This window comes from Gracilinanus agilis, chromosome 3 (assembly GCF_016433145.1).
Source record: "Gracilinanus agilis isolate LMUSP501 chromosome 3, AgileGrace, whole genome shotgun sequence".
NCBI lineage: Eukaryota > Metazoa > Chordata > Mammalia > Didelphimorphia > Didelphidae > Gracilinanus > Gracilinanus agilis.
Window position 1 is genome coordinate 67,880,226 of NC_058132.1, and position 14,541 is coordinate 67,894,766.

The following is a 14,541-nucleotide window of genomic DNA, read 5'->3' on the forward strand; positions in this document are numbered from 1 at the left end:
GCCTGGAGGCCCAAAGGAAGCTCTGTTGGAGGTACTCAGAATGAAAAAATGGTAGGGAACATCCTAAGAGTGACTCTCCCCTTCTATCCACAAGAAGTTCCAGGGAGGAGTCTGAGTTTTTGGATAGGTGGTTAGGGAGGTTGGCATTTCCCATTGCTGCCTGGGGGTCCCAAGCCCCTCTTCTGAGTCAGTCTTGAGGTTATGGAAGCAGAAGCCTGACCTTCATTGCTAAGCTTGGGGCCAAGTTTTCCACGAAGTTGGGTCAGCTTAGAACGAAAGTTTACTTCAGTGGTTCCCAAATTTTTCTGGCCTACTGCCCCCTTTCCAGAAAAAATATTATTTAGCCCCCTGGAAATTAATTTTTTAAAATGTTAATAGCAATTAATAGGAGAAATAAATTCACCTGTGGCCATCACTGCTTCCCCTGGATCTCTGCAGCACCCACCAGGGGGCGGTGGCACCCACTTTAGGAATCACTGGCTTGGTAAGTTCTGCTCTGTCTTCTTTGGAATCATAGACTAAACCAAGGGCAATATGTTTGAATAGTTGCAACCAGCCGCAGGACTGCCCAAGCCCACAGTCTGAATCTTAGGATGGTTCGACCATGATCCATTTCAAAACCTCTCCAAATTCTGGGAATCAATCTTTTTCAGTGCCCCGAGGGAGACTTGGGGTAGGAGTGGGGGGGTCTGGCTGCTGAAGAAGAATGGCCTTGACTATGATTGCCTAGCTTTCTCCAGCTAAGCTCTCAGAGAACAAGATCTCCAAGAAGATTCCCTCCCTATCAGGGGCCAGTTCCATTCATTCTGGAACTCAGGGATTATTTGGAGGAGGCTGAGGACAGACAGAGCTTGGAGGAGAGATACACAGCCCTGAAGTTCGTGTGGTGTCTAGGAGTAATGTCTAGGCTTGGGGATGAGGCAAGGGAACCGCTAGAGGCACCCACAGAAAGAGATACTTCTTGCACAGAGGGAGACTGTGAGTGAATTTGGGAACCTAGAGTATGAGGAGAGTAGGAGAAGAAAAAGATGAAGCGCTAAATTGGTCCTAAGCTTGGTGTGGTCAAGAGATGAGAGACTAGCTTCTTGGATTTCCCTCAGTTTCCCTTGACCAGGTCCTCTTTCTCTTTTGCTTGTCTTCTTCTTTTTGGAGGATCTCAACCCTATTCCACCTCATATCCAAAGAAATAGATGTCAGTTTGTAAATAATTAAGTATTAATTATAGGAGATAGGGCTTTTCTGCACTAATGGAATGGGCTGTGTTCAGCTTTGTATGGAGTAGGTTCCCCAGTCCAACTTCTCTGGTCTGTGCACAAAACCTATTCACTTCCTAACTGTCATCATGCAAATTGGGTGTCATATCTGGGCCTAACCAGTCAATTCTCCAGGCAGGAATGGGAGCTTATCTGATCCTTCCCCCACCTCCCAACCCATCCCAGATCATATGTGGGTGTAGCTTTGAACACTGCCTAATCTAATGAGTTAAGGGACCATCCCCAATATCTCCCCTTGGGGGTAGCTCTTTTGGAAAACTTTCAGTTAATTTCTCCTGGAATCAAATTCCAAATCTCTGAAAACTGGTCTCCATTCCTGGTTTCTTCTTGGACCTCAGAGAATTCTAATTTGCTTAGCTGGTGTGGAGTGCATTTAGGAGCTTCAAGTGATGAGAAAACCCAGTTCTTCCCATAGACCCTTGTTTGGAAACATGTAGGAAGTTATCCCAGTCCCCATCCTGGCCCCACATTTTTGGTTTAGGATGAAATCATTAATGTGAGAAAATTCAGGTCAGTTACATTTCAGTTAAACTTAGATGGGCCATCACTATGTCTCAAGTCTATGAGGGAAATGGATATTAAATTCTTCCAGGTCTTCTGCTTGAAGTCCTCTTCAAATATCTGAAGGACTGTCACACGGAAGACCAAAGCATATGGTGTTTATTGTAATCAACTAGGGGGTTGGGCTGGGTGGACTGTATTCAAGTCTAAGCTGTGCCTTTGTGTCAGTAGGATCCAGATCTCCTGATACCTGGCCCTGTGATCTTTTCTTCCCACCACTTTTCTTTCTGCTGTCCCTCCTCCTCTGTTTCTTACTCTCTCAAGGTCTGGGAGCTCTTCCAGATTCAAACAAAAATGTCCGTCCCTATTCTAGTAGCAGATTTCACAGATGAGGTTGGACCTTTAATAATATAATAACACTGTTGTTCAGTCATTCAATGGTGTCTGACTCTTTGCGACCCCATGGACTTGTCCATGGGGTTTCCTTTCTTTCTTTTCTTTTTTTTATGGTAATAATCTTGTCCATGGGGTTTCCTTTCTTTTTGTAACGATATTTTACTTTTCTCTAATTTCTTGTAAAAACAATTTTTTATATATTTTTTTTAAATTTTGAGTTCAAAATTCTTGCCCTCTCTTCTCTCACCCCTCCTGGAGGTGGCAAGAAATTTGAGATAGGTTATACATGTGCAATCTATATTAGTCAAGATGTGAAAGAAAACAGAGACCCATGGGGTTTTCTTGGCAAAGGTACTGTAGAGATTTGCCATCCTTCTTTAGTGTGTCCCCATTTTACAGATGAGGAACTGCAGCAAATAGAGGATAAGTATGTTCCTTGCCCAGGCTCACACAGGTAGTAAGTGTCTGAGGTCAGATTTAAACTCAGGCTTTCCTGACTCCAGGCCCAGGACTCTATCCACTTCATCACCTAGCTGTCCCAATAATAACAATAGTTAGCATTTATAATAGCACTTTCAGGTTTTTAAGGGATTAACAATAATTACCTCATTTCCCCTCACAACAACCCTAGGAGGCAGGTGTTTTATTATCTTCATTTTATAGATAAGAAAGTGAGGCAGACATAGGTTAAGTGATCTGCCCAGGGTCACAATCCTAGTATAAGCTTGAGGTCAGATTTGAACTCAGGGTTTTCCTGACTCCAAGTTCAGCTCTCTATCTACTACTCCATCTAGCCACCTGCTTAATTCAAACAGCAGTACATCCAGAAAGACTAAATCCATGTGGTCATAGAAAGTCTTTCTGATGTGAACACCAGCATCCTGTTGGCCTTGGTCATCCCAAAAGGTTTCCTGTGCAGTTAACTGTCCATGGTGCTAGCCTGGGAATCATACATATGGGGCTTTGCAGACTTGGGGCCTCCCTGGCTGTGGACACAAAGCTGATGGAAGGCTGTAGGAGCTGACTCCTCTGTGGATTGCTCAGGCCCTGGAATGTAGGAGAAGAGACTGGGGCGATGGTTGGGTCCACCAGAGAAGATAATTTGGGAATCTGGACAGTGATGTCCCAGGCATCCTCAGAATGCTTTGTGGGGTCCTAATTTCATCAGCATCAGATGGCAACAGAGTAGCTTAGAGGACCTCCTAAAGGGGAGATTTCAAAAAGATAAATGCTTGTTGAGTTGAATTAATAATAATAATCAGCAACAGCAGCATCAACACCTATTACCCCATAAATGCATGTCTGATGCAACTAGAAAACTTGAAGAATAGCTTCTTTTAAATTACCCGAGGTGTGGAGGAAGATGAGAAAAAAAGTGTTATTTTACAGCTGGTAATGGATATTTTCAGTTTTTGTTAGAATATGAAACAACTCAATGTTAGATGTTGAACTAAATTGAATTAAAGGTGTTATCACTTCAAAGAACTTAAACTGACAATTGACTTTTGCCCAGTAAAAAGAAACTGCTATTGGGGAGGTTCATGAATGAGACATTTCGTAACCAGGTCAAGGGAAGGAACATATATATATATATATATGTATATATATATATATCTTAACTTTTTGATACATGAATTCCTCCTCTTTTTATTGCTAAATTCTAACTGAAAATTCAGAGCATTCAGAGCTTAGCATATTTTCCTGGACTTAGTAAGTGTTTAATAAATGTTTGTTGAATTGGATAGAATATAAGGGACTAGGAGGTAGGTGACTTTTAACAAGTTTGCTAGTATTTGTACTGGTTTATGTACCAGTCGAGAAAAAATTACTAATAATGATGATGATTACCCAAATATAGTTGACAGGGTAGCATGATGGGTAACAGCCAATGAGATGACATAGTAACAAATGTAAAGTCCTATACTTGGGTTCAAAAAATTAGTGTGCCATCAAATCCACATTGGAAGAAACATCAGGAGTATCCATACAGCAATGGTTAAAAGAACTAAAGATATTTAACCCAGAAAAAACTAAAGGGAAACATGAAAGCTGTCTTGAAATTATTGTGGGGTAAAAAGGGAGCCAACTTTTTCTGTGTGGCTCCAGAAGGTAGAACAAGGGCAAAGGGCTGGGTTTTCACTTAATGAAAGTAAGAACTTTAAAATGATTTATTGCTCTCCAACAATAGAATGTCTACCTTATGCAATAGTGAGCCTTCTAAGACTGGGAGGGTTCACAGAGTCAGATGAGATAATTATGTTAGAGAATTTTTTGTTTAGTGAATTCCTTATAGGGTGAGAAGTTGTGCCTAGAATATTTTCCATCTCTTAAGAAGTTGAGAATATGGGGAGGGGATTGCAAGTTGATGGCTCAGTGCATAGAGGGTCAGGCCCAGAGATGAAAGGTCCTGGGTTCAAGTCTGGCCTCAGATACTTCCTAGTTGTGTGACCCTGGGCAAGTCACTTAATACGCACTGTCTAGTCCTTACTACTCCTCTGCCTTAAGATGGAAGGTAAAGATTTAAAAAAAAAGGTTGGGACTAGATTACATCTTAGACCCTTTCCAGCTCTGAGAGTCTGTTTTAAGGGCCCTTCTAGTTCTGAAATTCTATATTCTGTGTTCCAAAGAATCTTCCAGTCCTGACAGTCCATGCTCTAACATTCTATGGTCTAAGATTCTTTCTAGATCTGAAATGTGGTGTTCTAAGGCCCCTTCTACCTATAATATTTTATGTTCTAGAGTCCCTTCTAGCCCTGACATTCTGTATTATAAAGCTCCATTTAGAACTAACATTCTGTGCTCCAATCCCCTTTATATTCCCAATATCCTATATTCTAAGGCCCCTTCCACCTCCAGTATTTTATGTTCTAGAGTCCCTTCTAGCCCTGACATTCTGTATTATAAGGCTCCATTTAGAACTAACATTCTATGCTCCAATACCTTTTATAGTTCCAATATCCTATGTTCTAAGGCCCCTTCTAGCTCTGAGATTCTGCGGTTCTGCTGGAGCGGGGCCATGTGGCTTCTCTTAATGCTTCAGTGTCGACAAAGGCAATCCATCTGCTTCTTAATCAGGCCTTGGTGTTCCCTATCTGTAAAATGGAGCAGCTGATGTGAGGCAGGAGTCTAGCTATATATTACAGATGGCTTGAAATGAGCTCATTTCGGGCTGGGAAGGAGGAAATGAAATGAATATTCCCTTTGAAGCGCTTCAGAGGATTGAGGTGATGGGCTGACCAATGGGTGTTGGACCTTCCCTTCTCTTGCAGAGTTACACCCAGAGTGCTGCCTTCATCGTCACCCTGCATCCGCTGCAGAGCACGACCCCTGACTTCTGGCGCTTGGTCTATGATTATGGCTGCACTTCCATCGTTATGCTCAATCAGCTGAACCAGTCCAATTCGGCCTGGGTGAGTATGTCTGTGGGGAGGGGTTAAGGGATTTGCCTAGTGACAAAAAGCTGGTAATTGTGGGGGCCAGAATGAAACCCAGATCTTCTGACTCTCAGTTCAGCATTCTTTTCGTGTGCTTCCCTTTTTTCTGACTGTAGGGTTAGGTTTTATTGGTTATCTGAGTCCAAGTGGGGTGGGGATTTATTAGTTTTGGGGAGTTGTTCCTAAAGGGCCCACAGGGAGGAGATGAGGAGAGCCAGAAGTAGCAGACAATATCAATCTCCCAGCCTTGTAAAGATGTCCCTGAGATTGAACAGAAAGTAAGTTGAACCTTGAGGACAGTAATGGCTCAAAGCTCAAGAATATGAAGTGAAGGCACAACCCTGGAAGCCTTGAATCTGGGGACAAGGCAAATATGTGGGGAGGGCTTTAGAATAAAGGGAAGGGACCTTGGGATATAGAATGTTTAGCCTTTACTCACTCGCACCAAAATGGATTGCAAAACCCCCATGGCCAATAAATACAATCCATAACTAGGGTTGGATGCATAGGATTTTTCCAGGGCTGAAATCTAGAGGAGATGTTGACAGCTCTTTCAGTTTTTTAGCACTATAGAATCCAATGAGTTTAGCATCTCATTAGCAAGAATAATTACTGAATTTTTTCTCTCTTTCTTTTTTATAATAAGGTAATCTAGGTAGGGGAGGAAGAGTATATTTAGAAATAAAGATTATATAAACCTCAAAAATATCAATAAAACATTTAAAAAGCATAATTATTTAAAATGAGACTATCAGGTTGGCTTGGGAGGATTCTTGGAGTGGTTTCAGCTTTCACTGCTACTAAGCTGCCATCTTGACTTCTTCCCCCAAAATGAGACTATCAGAGGGGGAATCCTCTGCCATCTGACCACACTGGATTACCGCCTTGTCTGCTGTGCCCCATCCTATTCTCCCTCCCCAGTGGTCTCCCTAGAAATGACCTTACAGTGTCCTAAGTTCTTTACCGTGTCCCCTCCTCCCCCCTCAGCTGAATTGAGGACATTTGGTGTCACTTGTCGAGGGTGCAAAGGTTGATGATGGTTATGGCATGGTTCATTAACGCCAATGGGAAGTGGGCTTTATATATAATTAAGTTCATGGACTTTTAAACAAATATCAGAGGAGATTTCATTAACTAAAGGATTTTATGAGTTTCCATTCATGATGGCTCCCAGGCAGATGGAGTTATCTGGTCAGAGCTACCAGGGCATCTTCTCTGCTTTGCTTGACCATCAGTGCCACTAAAAATATGGGAAGGATCAGAGGAGTGGGTACTCCCCTGAGTACAGAATTAGGACTTCAGCCTGGACTGGTGTGCTGATGTGATGTTGAGATGGAGTCCAGGCAGACTTGGAAAGACCTAGAAATCATGGGGTACAGGGAGGAAAGAGCACTGGTCTGAGAGCCTTCAAACCTCAGGTTCTGCTTCTAAATGGCCATGCAGTCCCTTGTAAGTCACTTTCTCCTCTTAGTGAAGGGTGAGGCTTTGGGGAGAGGGGAATCAAAGAACTTTTTTTGCTCTTATCTTTATTTCTCCCCATCAGTCTGTGAGGTCTTGAAAGCAGAGACTATCTTCTGTCTTTTTTTTCTTGAGTCCTGAGCATTTAGCATGATGCCTGGCACATAGTAGGTACTTAATAAATGTTTACTGACTGACTGAATAGAGCTGGAAAGAGTCTGTCAGTGATCATCAAGTCCTATTGCCTTGTCTTTTTTTTTTTTTAACCTTTACTATGTCTTAGAATCAATACTCTGTATTGGCTCCAAGGTAGACATGGGAGTTAAGTGACTCACCCAGGCTCACACATCTAGGAAGTATTTGAGGTCAGATTTGAAACCTAAGGTAGTGCATTTACTGCTGACTGACTTGCTAAGGAAGGTGTAGATATCTACATTGCTATGGTGGTTCCACTTTGCCTTTGGTCCACCTCCACCCCAGGCCCCTGCCAAAATTATAGGATCATAGAACTTGTTGAGATCTTAGTCTAACCTCCTAATTTTATAGATGGGGAAACTGAGGCCTCAAGAGATTAAATTACTTGCCCAGGGTTGCACAGCTGCTAAGTATTGTAAGCTCCAAAATGAATATCTCAAATACTCCAAGTATTATGTTTAATAAATTTATTAATAATAACTTGAAGCAAGAGGAAAGTAAAAAGCTAGAGCAAAGAGGGAGCCAACCCAGCTGTGTACCCTGAAAAAGAGAGAGAAGGAGGCAGAGTTACAGAACTTATAAACAATACATGAAGATGCATGTGTGGGGATGAAGGGAAAGGGATGCTGGGAGATGAAGTCCAAGTCCAACTCCAAGAAGGTGTGTGTGTGTGTGTGTGTGTGTGTGTAGATGTGTGTCATTGTGAGTGGCTCACCCACAATATGACTGCCCTCCCCAGCCCTGTCCTCAGTACTGGCCAGAGCCCGGTCGCCAGCAGTATGGCCCCATGGATGTGGAGTTTGTGTCAGGTACAGCTGACGACGATCTCATCGCTCGCCTCTTCCGAGTTCAAAATCTCACTCGGGTAAGTGTGCCGGTGTGTGTGTGTGTGTGTGTGTGTGTGTGTGTGTGTGTGTGTGTGTGCATCACTAAAAGCAGGACTTAATTATCAACTAATTAAAATGAGAGTCATTAGTATTCCAGCTCCACAGATTGAATTTCCCTGTGATTATCATAAATACTCAAGGCTTGGCTGCTGGATTGGGATTCTCTCTTCTCCAAGTCCCCCTGCTGTTCCCATTCTCGTGTCCCCATGGTGCTCCTATCCCCAGCCCCGTATGTCCCTATCCTCCTGGTCCCAGCGTCCTCTTGCCCTTTTTCTTTTCATCCCCCTCTCATCTACACTCAATCCTCCCACCCCCCTGCATCTTCCTGCTCTTATTTCCTATCCTTCTGATACTGTTATCCTCTGGTCCTTCCAACCTCTTGCTCCTTCGCCCCTTCTTCCTTATATCCTTTTGCCCCTTGATGCTGAAGACCTCCCTTCCTTCTGATACTGAAGCCTCCTTCTCTTGGCCTTATGTCTCCTCATTCTCTTACCTTTACTTTCTCTCATCTCCCTGACCCCCACACCATTCAGTCCCTGATGGTCACTGTCCTCTTTCACTTGATGCTTTGTACCCTGATGCCAGTGTCCTCCTTGATTCTGTTTCCCATCCTTTTGCCTATAGTGTGTCTCCCCATCACCGATGCCCCTATTCCCTTGACCCTAATGTCCTCTGGATCCTGGCTCTCCCCAAACCCCTTCCCTATTATGGATGCCCATACTCTGGACCTCAATATCTCTTTGATGCTGATGTCCCCCATCCTCCTGCCCATAATGCCTCCTTATTCCTGATGCCACATCCCCTGGACCTCAACGTCCCTTCAACTCTGATGTTCTTCCATCCCTCTGTGATGGATGTCCCCCATCTGCCTGCCCCCTGTGTCCTCCCTGACCCCTGCCCTTGCCCTTCCTAGCTACAGGAAGGACACCTGCTGGTACGACACTTCCAGTTTCTGCGTTGGTCTGCATACCGGGACACACCTGACTCCAAGAAGGCCTTCCTACACCTGCTGGCCGAGGTGGAGAAGTGGCAGGCAGAGAGTGGGGAGGGCCGGACCATCGTGCACTGCCTGTGAGTGGCCAGAGTGGCTGGAATGGGCTGGAGGGCTCTGAAAGCCAGGGGTGTCCTGGGACATGGGCCAGGGAGGGGTTGGGAGCAGCACCTGCAGAATTCATACTTGGGTTTTTTGGGACCCTGCTGTGGGACTATGAGAATTGACCCCGAAGGGAGTGGACTTGGGGCCACCATGGTCTCTGGGCCTTTGTTCCCTCATGTGCAGAATGAGAGGTTGGATGAGCTGGTCTCTGAGGCCCTTTCTGGCTCCTGTCCTTATCTGCTCAAAGGTTCAGACTCACAGATAAATCATGTGTCAGACTACTGTTTGGCTGAGCCAACAAAAATGTTTCACCAACAGTATATGCTGACCTCTTCAACCATTTCCTCCCCGACCTCGGCTCTGGGGTGCTGCATCAGCCTCTTTTTATAGCAGGGCCTGCCTAAGGACACTGAGGCAAGCAGGGGAGAAGGTTAGCAGACAGGGAAGGATATCAATTCATCAAGAGAGTATCCTTGGAGGCTTGGTGAAAGGAGTTCCTTCTGTGGGGTCCCAAGTCCTATAGATTTCCCAGCTTCCCCAAGACAAGAATTCTTAACCCCAGACCCACAGACTAAGATTTTAAAGAGTCAATGAACTTGGATGAGAAAGCAATGACATCTTTATTTTCACTACTTCCTACTTGAAATTTAGCATTTCCTTCACTTAAAAAAATCTGATAAGAGGTCCATAGACTTCACCAGACTGCCCAAGGGGACAAAGGCACAACAAAAAGTTAAAAAAATATCTAGGGAATTGCCTCCCTGTCCCAGGCAGGACAGAAGCTCAGCTAGCTGAGGACAGCTAGCTCTAAGGTGTAGATCTTCATCCTTGTGCCCAACAACATGCCTGGTTGGCATAGGGATGGGGGAAAGGCTTTTCTATTCTTCTGGTCATCTTGGGGCAACTTCCCTGCTGTAGAAAGGAGTCTAGATACTAGTTGCTTGTTCCCCTTTACTCTGTACCTTTTTTGGAAAAATCATCCCTCAGGAAGTCTGGTACCATAAAGGCCAAGACTCTGACTTCTCCTCATTTGGGAAGGGGTTGGAGAAACCAGAGCCTATCCTTGAGATGGGACATTAATGTCAGGGGTCAGGGAGGACACAGGGGGCAGGATGCGATAACCTTCAAAATGGAACAGGGAGGAGGCAGAATGAGAGAGTGAGCACGACCCAGGCATGCACATGTAAGCCTGCTACTCTGATTCCTCCTTACTTCTCAGCAACCATCTATTGAGCACCTACTATGTGTCAAGCACTTTGTTAAATGCTGTAGATACAAAGAGAAAAATGAAATAGTCCCTGTCCCTCAAGTAGCTTACATTATTACACACACACACACACACACACACACACACACACACACACACACACACAGTGATTTTATTCATGTAGTGATTTATTTCCTGGTGAGGAACTCCCTCTACCAATTAATTCTAGTGCCTTCCTTCTGTTGATTGTTTCCAATTTATTCTGTTGATAGCTTATTTGTATGCAGTTGTTTGCATGTTGTTTTCTCCATTAGACTGAGCTCCTTGAGAACAGAGACTCTTATTTTTCTTTGTGTCTCCTGAGCTTTAGGACCTGACAGGTGCTTAATGAATGTTTATTGACTGAAGGATCCACTGATCATTGTAGATGGGCACCTATTTGCAATTTATAGAGTCTGGTACCAGAGGTACTGATGAGTTAGGTGACTCTTTCAAGGTCATGTGGCCAGTATGTGTCAGAGGAAGGAACTGACCCTCTCTTTCAAAGGCTGAACCTTCCCCCTTTTAACAGGAATGGAGGTGGTCGCAGTGGCACCTTCTGTGCCTCCACCACGGTCTTGGAGATGATTCGATGCCACAACCTGGTGGATGTTTTCTTTGCTGCCAAGATGTTGCGCAACTACAAGCCCAACATGGTGGAAACCCTGGTGAGTATTGGTTCCAAGGCAGAAGAGCAGTAAGGGCTTAAGTGTCTGAGTTCAGATTTGAACCCAGGACCTCCCATACTTTGCCCTAGCCATCGTAAACTCTGCCAAATTTCTTGTCGATTCCAAACCTAGTGTTTAGAATTCATTTTATACATTACCTCCACTCATATTTCATTTTCAATGCCTCATTTATTCTATAGCCTGTGCTAAGCCCCCTGTCCATTTTATATCCCATGCTCAGAATCCCAGCCACGCTTAATGCTCTCTTTATCCCATACTCAGTACTCTAGCTATAATTTGTCACTTGTACCCATCTATTCCTTATCTTGTGCCCAGTGATCTGTCCATACTCTGCCCCATGTCCACCATCCTTTTAATTCCCTACCCTGTTCTCAGCGACACTCCTGTTCAATGCTCAGCATCTCATCTGGGCCCAGTGCCCTGTCCTTTGCCAGCATCTAGTTCATTCCATACCTTCTGCCCAATATTGATTATTTATCTATTCCATTGACTGTGTCTAGCATCTCATCCTTATCCCAGTGTCCAGTGTCTGTTCATTCTATAGTCTATGCTCAGAATCCAGTACCAAATAAGATAAGCCACCTTAGGAAGACCGGCCATATCTGTAGTTAATTTCCCCAAATTTATCCCTTGCATCCAAAGGGTGGTGTCTTTATAGCTTAATGGCTGAGAATTCTCGGATGTTAGAGTTCTCATCTCGGCCTTGTTAAGAAATCTTCCTATCCTGGTTTTTTTCCCCTGAGACAGTGATATGTTGGGGAATGAGATAGGCAGGTAGAGGGGTAGAAAAGACTTTGGTAATAGCTCACCACCTCTTCCTCCTTCCTTTCCAGGAGCAGTACCATTTCTGCTACGATGTGGCCCTGGAATATCTGGACTCACTGGAGACGAGATAGCGTGAGATGTGCTTAGTCTTGGAGGGGAGGGGGCTGATCCAGCAGGAGCTGGCCCTCCCATCACCTGCCGTCCCACCTGCAAGTGAGAACCCTGGAATGAGGGGATGACCTGGTCACCCTTTGCCTGCCCTAGGTCACCCTGGCTCTGATCTCATCCTGTCCCCTCCCCTCTTCGGCATATCCCCCAGCCAGTGGCCCTTGGAGAAGTGTAAACAAGAGTCCCTGTAGATAGGATGTGGCACTCCCCTGAACTGGGGTTTTCTTTGTGTCAGTCCTGGTACCTGGGAATATTTTAGGGACCAAATGGAGGGGTTGCTGGGGATGGTGCTAAGTATAGCCTCCCAGCCCTACTCCTGTTCATATGGGCCTAGTGAAAGGTCTTCATTGCTATTAGGATGGGAACTTGGAGCAAACAAGGAGATGTCCTAGCGGGCATATCAAGCTGTTTCTGTCAAAGCCTGGAGGGGATAGGATAGCTGCAAACCACAGCTACTTTGCCCTGGGATTGGATCTTAGAGCCCACAAAGGAAATGGGCAGTTGTTGCCAGAGAGAGAGAGAGAGTTTAGAGCACCAGGAAAGGGCCGTGAAGAGGTATAGCAGCCTGAGTCTTTCAGGGCTAGGGAGGGCTAGGGGAAGAAAACTGTTTGAAGGCTGGTGAATAAGTGGAGCTAGGGAGTCTAGTCAGGTGCTGGGTTAAGAGGAGAGAGTCCTAGCTGTGACTCCCCAGTAAGGGATACCCATTGGTCTTCTCCATCAAGGACTTGGCAGGCTCTGATGGGTGAACACTAACTCTTCCTTTGTGTCTGAGAGGTCACATTCTCTCCTTGCCCTCCTCCACCCTGGGGACCAGTCAGCCCATCTGGCACTGATCTACTCCCCCTCACCTACCCAGGTCAGTTTATCCCTTTGGGTTACTCATCTCCTACAGCCCCCCCAGAATGCTTTTTCATGACCCAATGGGTACTGGCCCTCCTGCCCGAACTTTTTCCTGAACCAGATGCCTGAACCAGGGGGTGCCCAGAGCTCCCTGACCAGTTTCCCCTCACTCCTATGTCTCCATCCCAGTATCCTGAGAATGAAATTGATTCATTACCCTCTCCTCGCTCCTCCTTCATTCAGAGTTTTGTCCTCGATGGCCCAACTTGGCCCATCCCAGGCGAGTGACAATCTGCAAGGCTGAGTTATAGATAGCCATGGGAAATAGGAAGCCCATGGACCCCAGGGAGGGGTATGCCCACTGAGGGTAGAGGGAAGCACCAAAGTGTGCTGGATCACCAGAAAGTGGGTGTTTACTTGCATGTCTGGGTGATCCCAGGAGCAAGGATGCATATGTTCCTTTTTTTCTTTTCTTTGGCGGATGGGCACAAGAAAGATCTTTTCACAATGGGGCAGGTCACATCCCCATTCTGTGCCTCAGTTTTCCCATCTGTAAACTGTAGATATGACTGACCTACCTCGCAGGGGGCTGTGGGGAGTCACAAGCTGATGTTTGTAAATCGCTTTGTAAATAAAAGAGCTCTCTGAATGCCATGGATTGGGTCTCTGTGTGCCTACTTTTCCTACTATGACCCCAGGAAGTTGTGGTGATGTGGTGGGAAAACTGCTGTATTAGAAGTCAGGAGATTTGGGTTTGAACCTGGCTATGTTACTTAGTGACCTATGTGACCTTGGTCAAATCACTACTCTGGGCCTCAAGTTTCTTATCTATAAAATGAGCAGCATGGATTAGATCCTATTTCTAGGCTCTGAACTTATGATATCAGGGGGCAGTGGAAGGCCAGCTGCTAACTAAAAATCCCAATGTCCAGCCCCATAGTTAGACATTTCTCCTAATTACCAGCCCTAGAGCTCCATGGGCCAGAATAGGGGCACAAAAGGTCATCCCAAATTCTAGTTTGTAGTGAGTCTAAGATGGAGGCTATTGAGGACCTGGCTCCTTTGAAGACTTCAGGTATCGCTTGGCACCTTGGAGGTGATACCTGCTGTAAAAAATTAAAATTGGTTTGACTATAAGAGTTAAAAATATATAAGATTGTGGTCACCATTTATTCAATTAACTCTTAAGTCATGAGTCTATTAGCCTTTCTTAACAATTTAGTTTAACAGAGATATAGTAAAAGAGAGAAATGTAGGAAGGAAGTAGAAAGTATTGCTTATCTAGATGCCCTATAATTTCTGTCCAAAGAAAGTCTAGCTCACCACCTGGGCAAGGGCTCTCAAGTCCTGATCTCAATGTGGACTTGTGGTAGTCTCTTAAGCCAGGAGTCCCAGTGGTGTTTTTAGCAAGGGTTCTACCAACACAAGCCTCTTCCTTTGGCTCCTGTCACTTACCCAGCAAGCCTCCAGCACAGAAAGCTCCAGCCCAGCAGAATCCTTCTACAGGAGAGTCTCCCCAAGAAGAGCCAAGGAAAGAATGAATTCTTCTATATTCTCACTTTTTATAGCCCTTTCCCCACATCATTTCCTGT

The 14,541-nt window shown here is 45.0% G+C and overlaps 1 protein-coding gene across 1 annotated transcript in view; it reads left to right on the forward strand.

The window, feature by feature from the left end:
• Nucleotides 1–13,603, forward strand: part of PTPRU (protein tyrosine phosphatase receptor type U) — a 128,559-nt gene extending 114,956 nt beyond the window's left edge. The window contains exons 27-31 of the mRNA XM_044667962.1: nt 5,441–5,581; nt 7,998–8,123; nt 9,059–9,216; nt 11,020–11,155; nt 12,010–13,603. Of these exons, the coding sequence (XP_044523897.1) occupies nt 5,441–5,581; nt 7,998–8,123; nt 9,059–9,216; nt 11,020–11,155; nt 12,010–12,072 (624 nt within the window). The 3' untranslated portion in view covers nt 12,073–13,603. The remainder of the gene's footprint in view (nt 1–5,440; nt 5,582–7,997; nt 8,124–9,058; nt 9,217–11,019; nt 11,156–12,009) is intronic.
• Nucleotides 13,604–14,541: the final 938 nt, after the last annotated feature.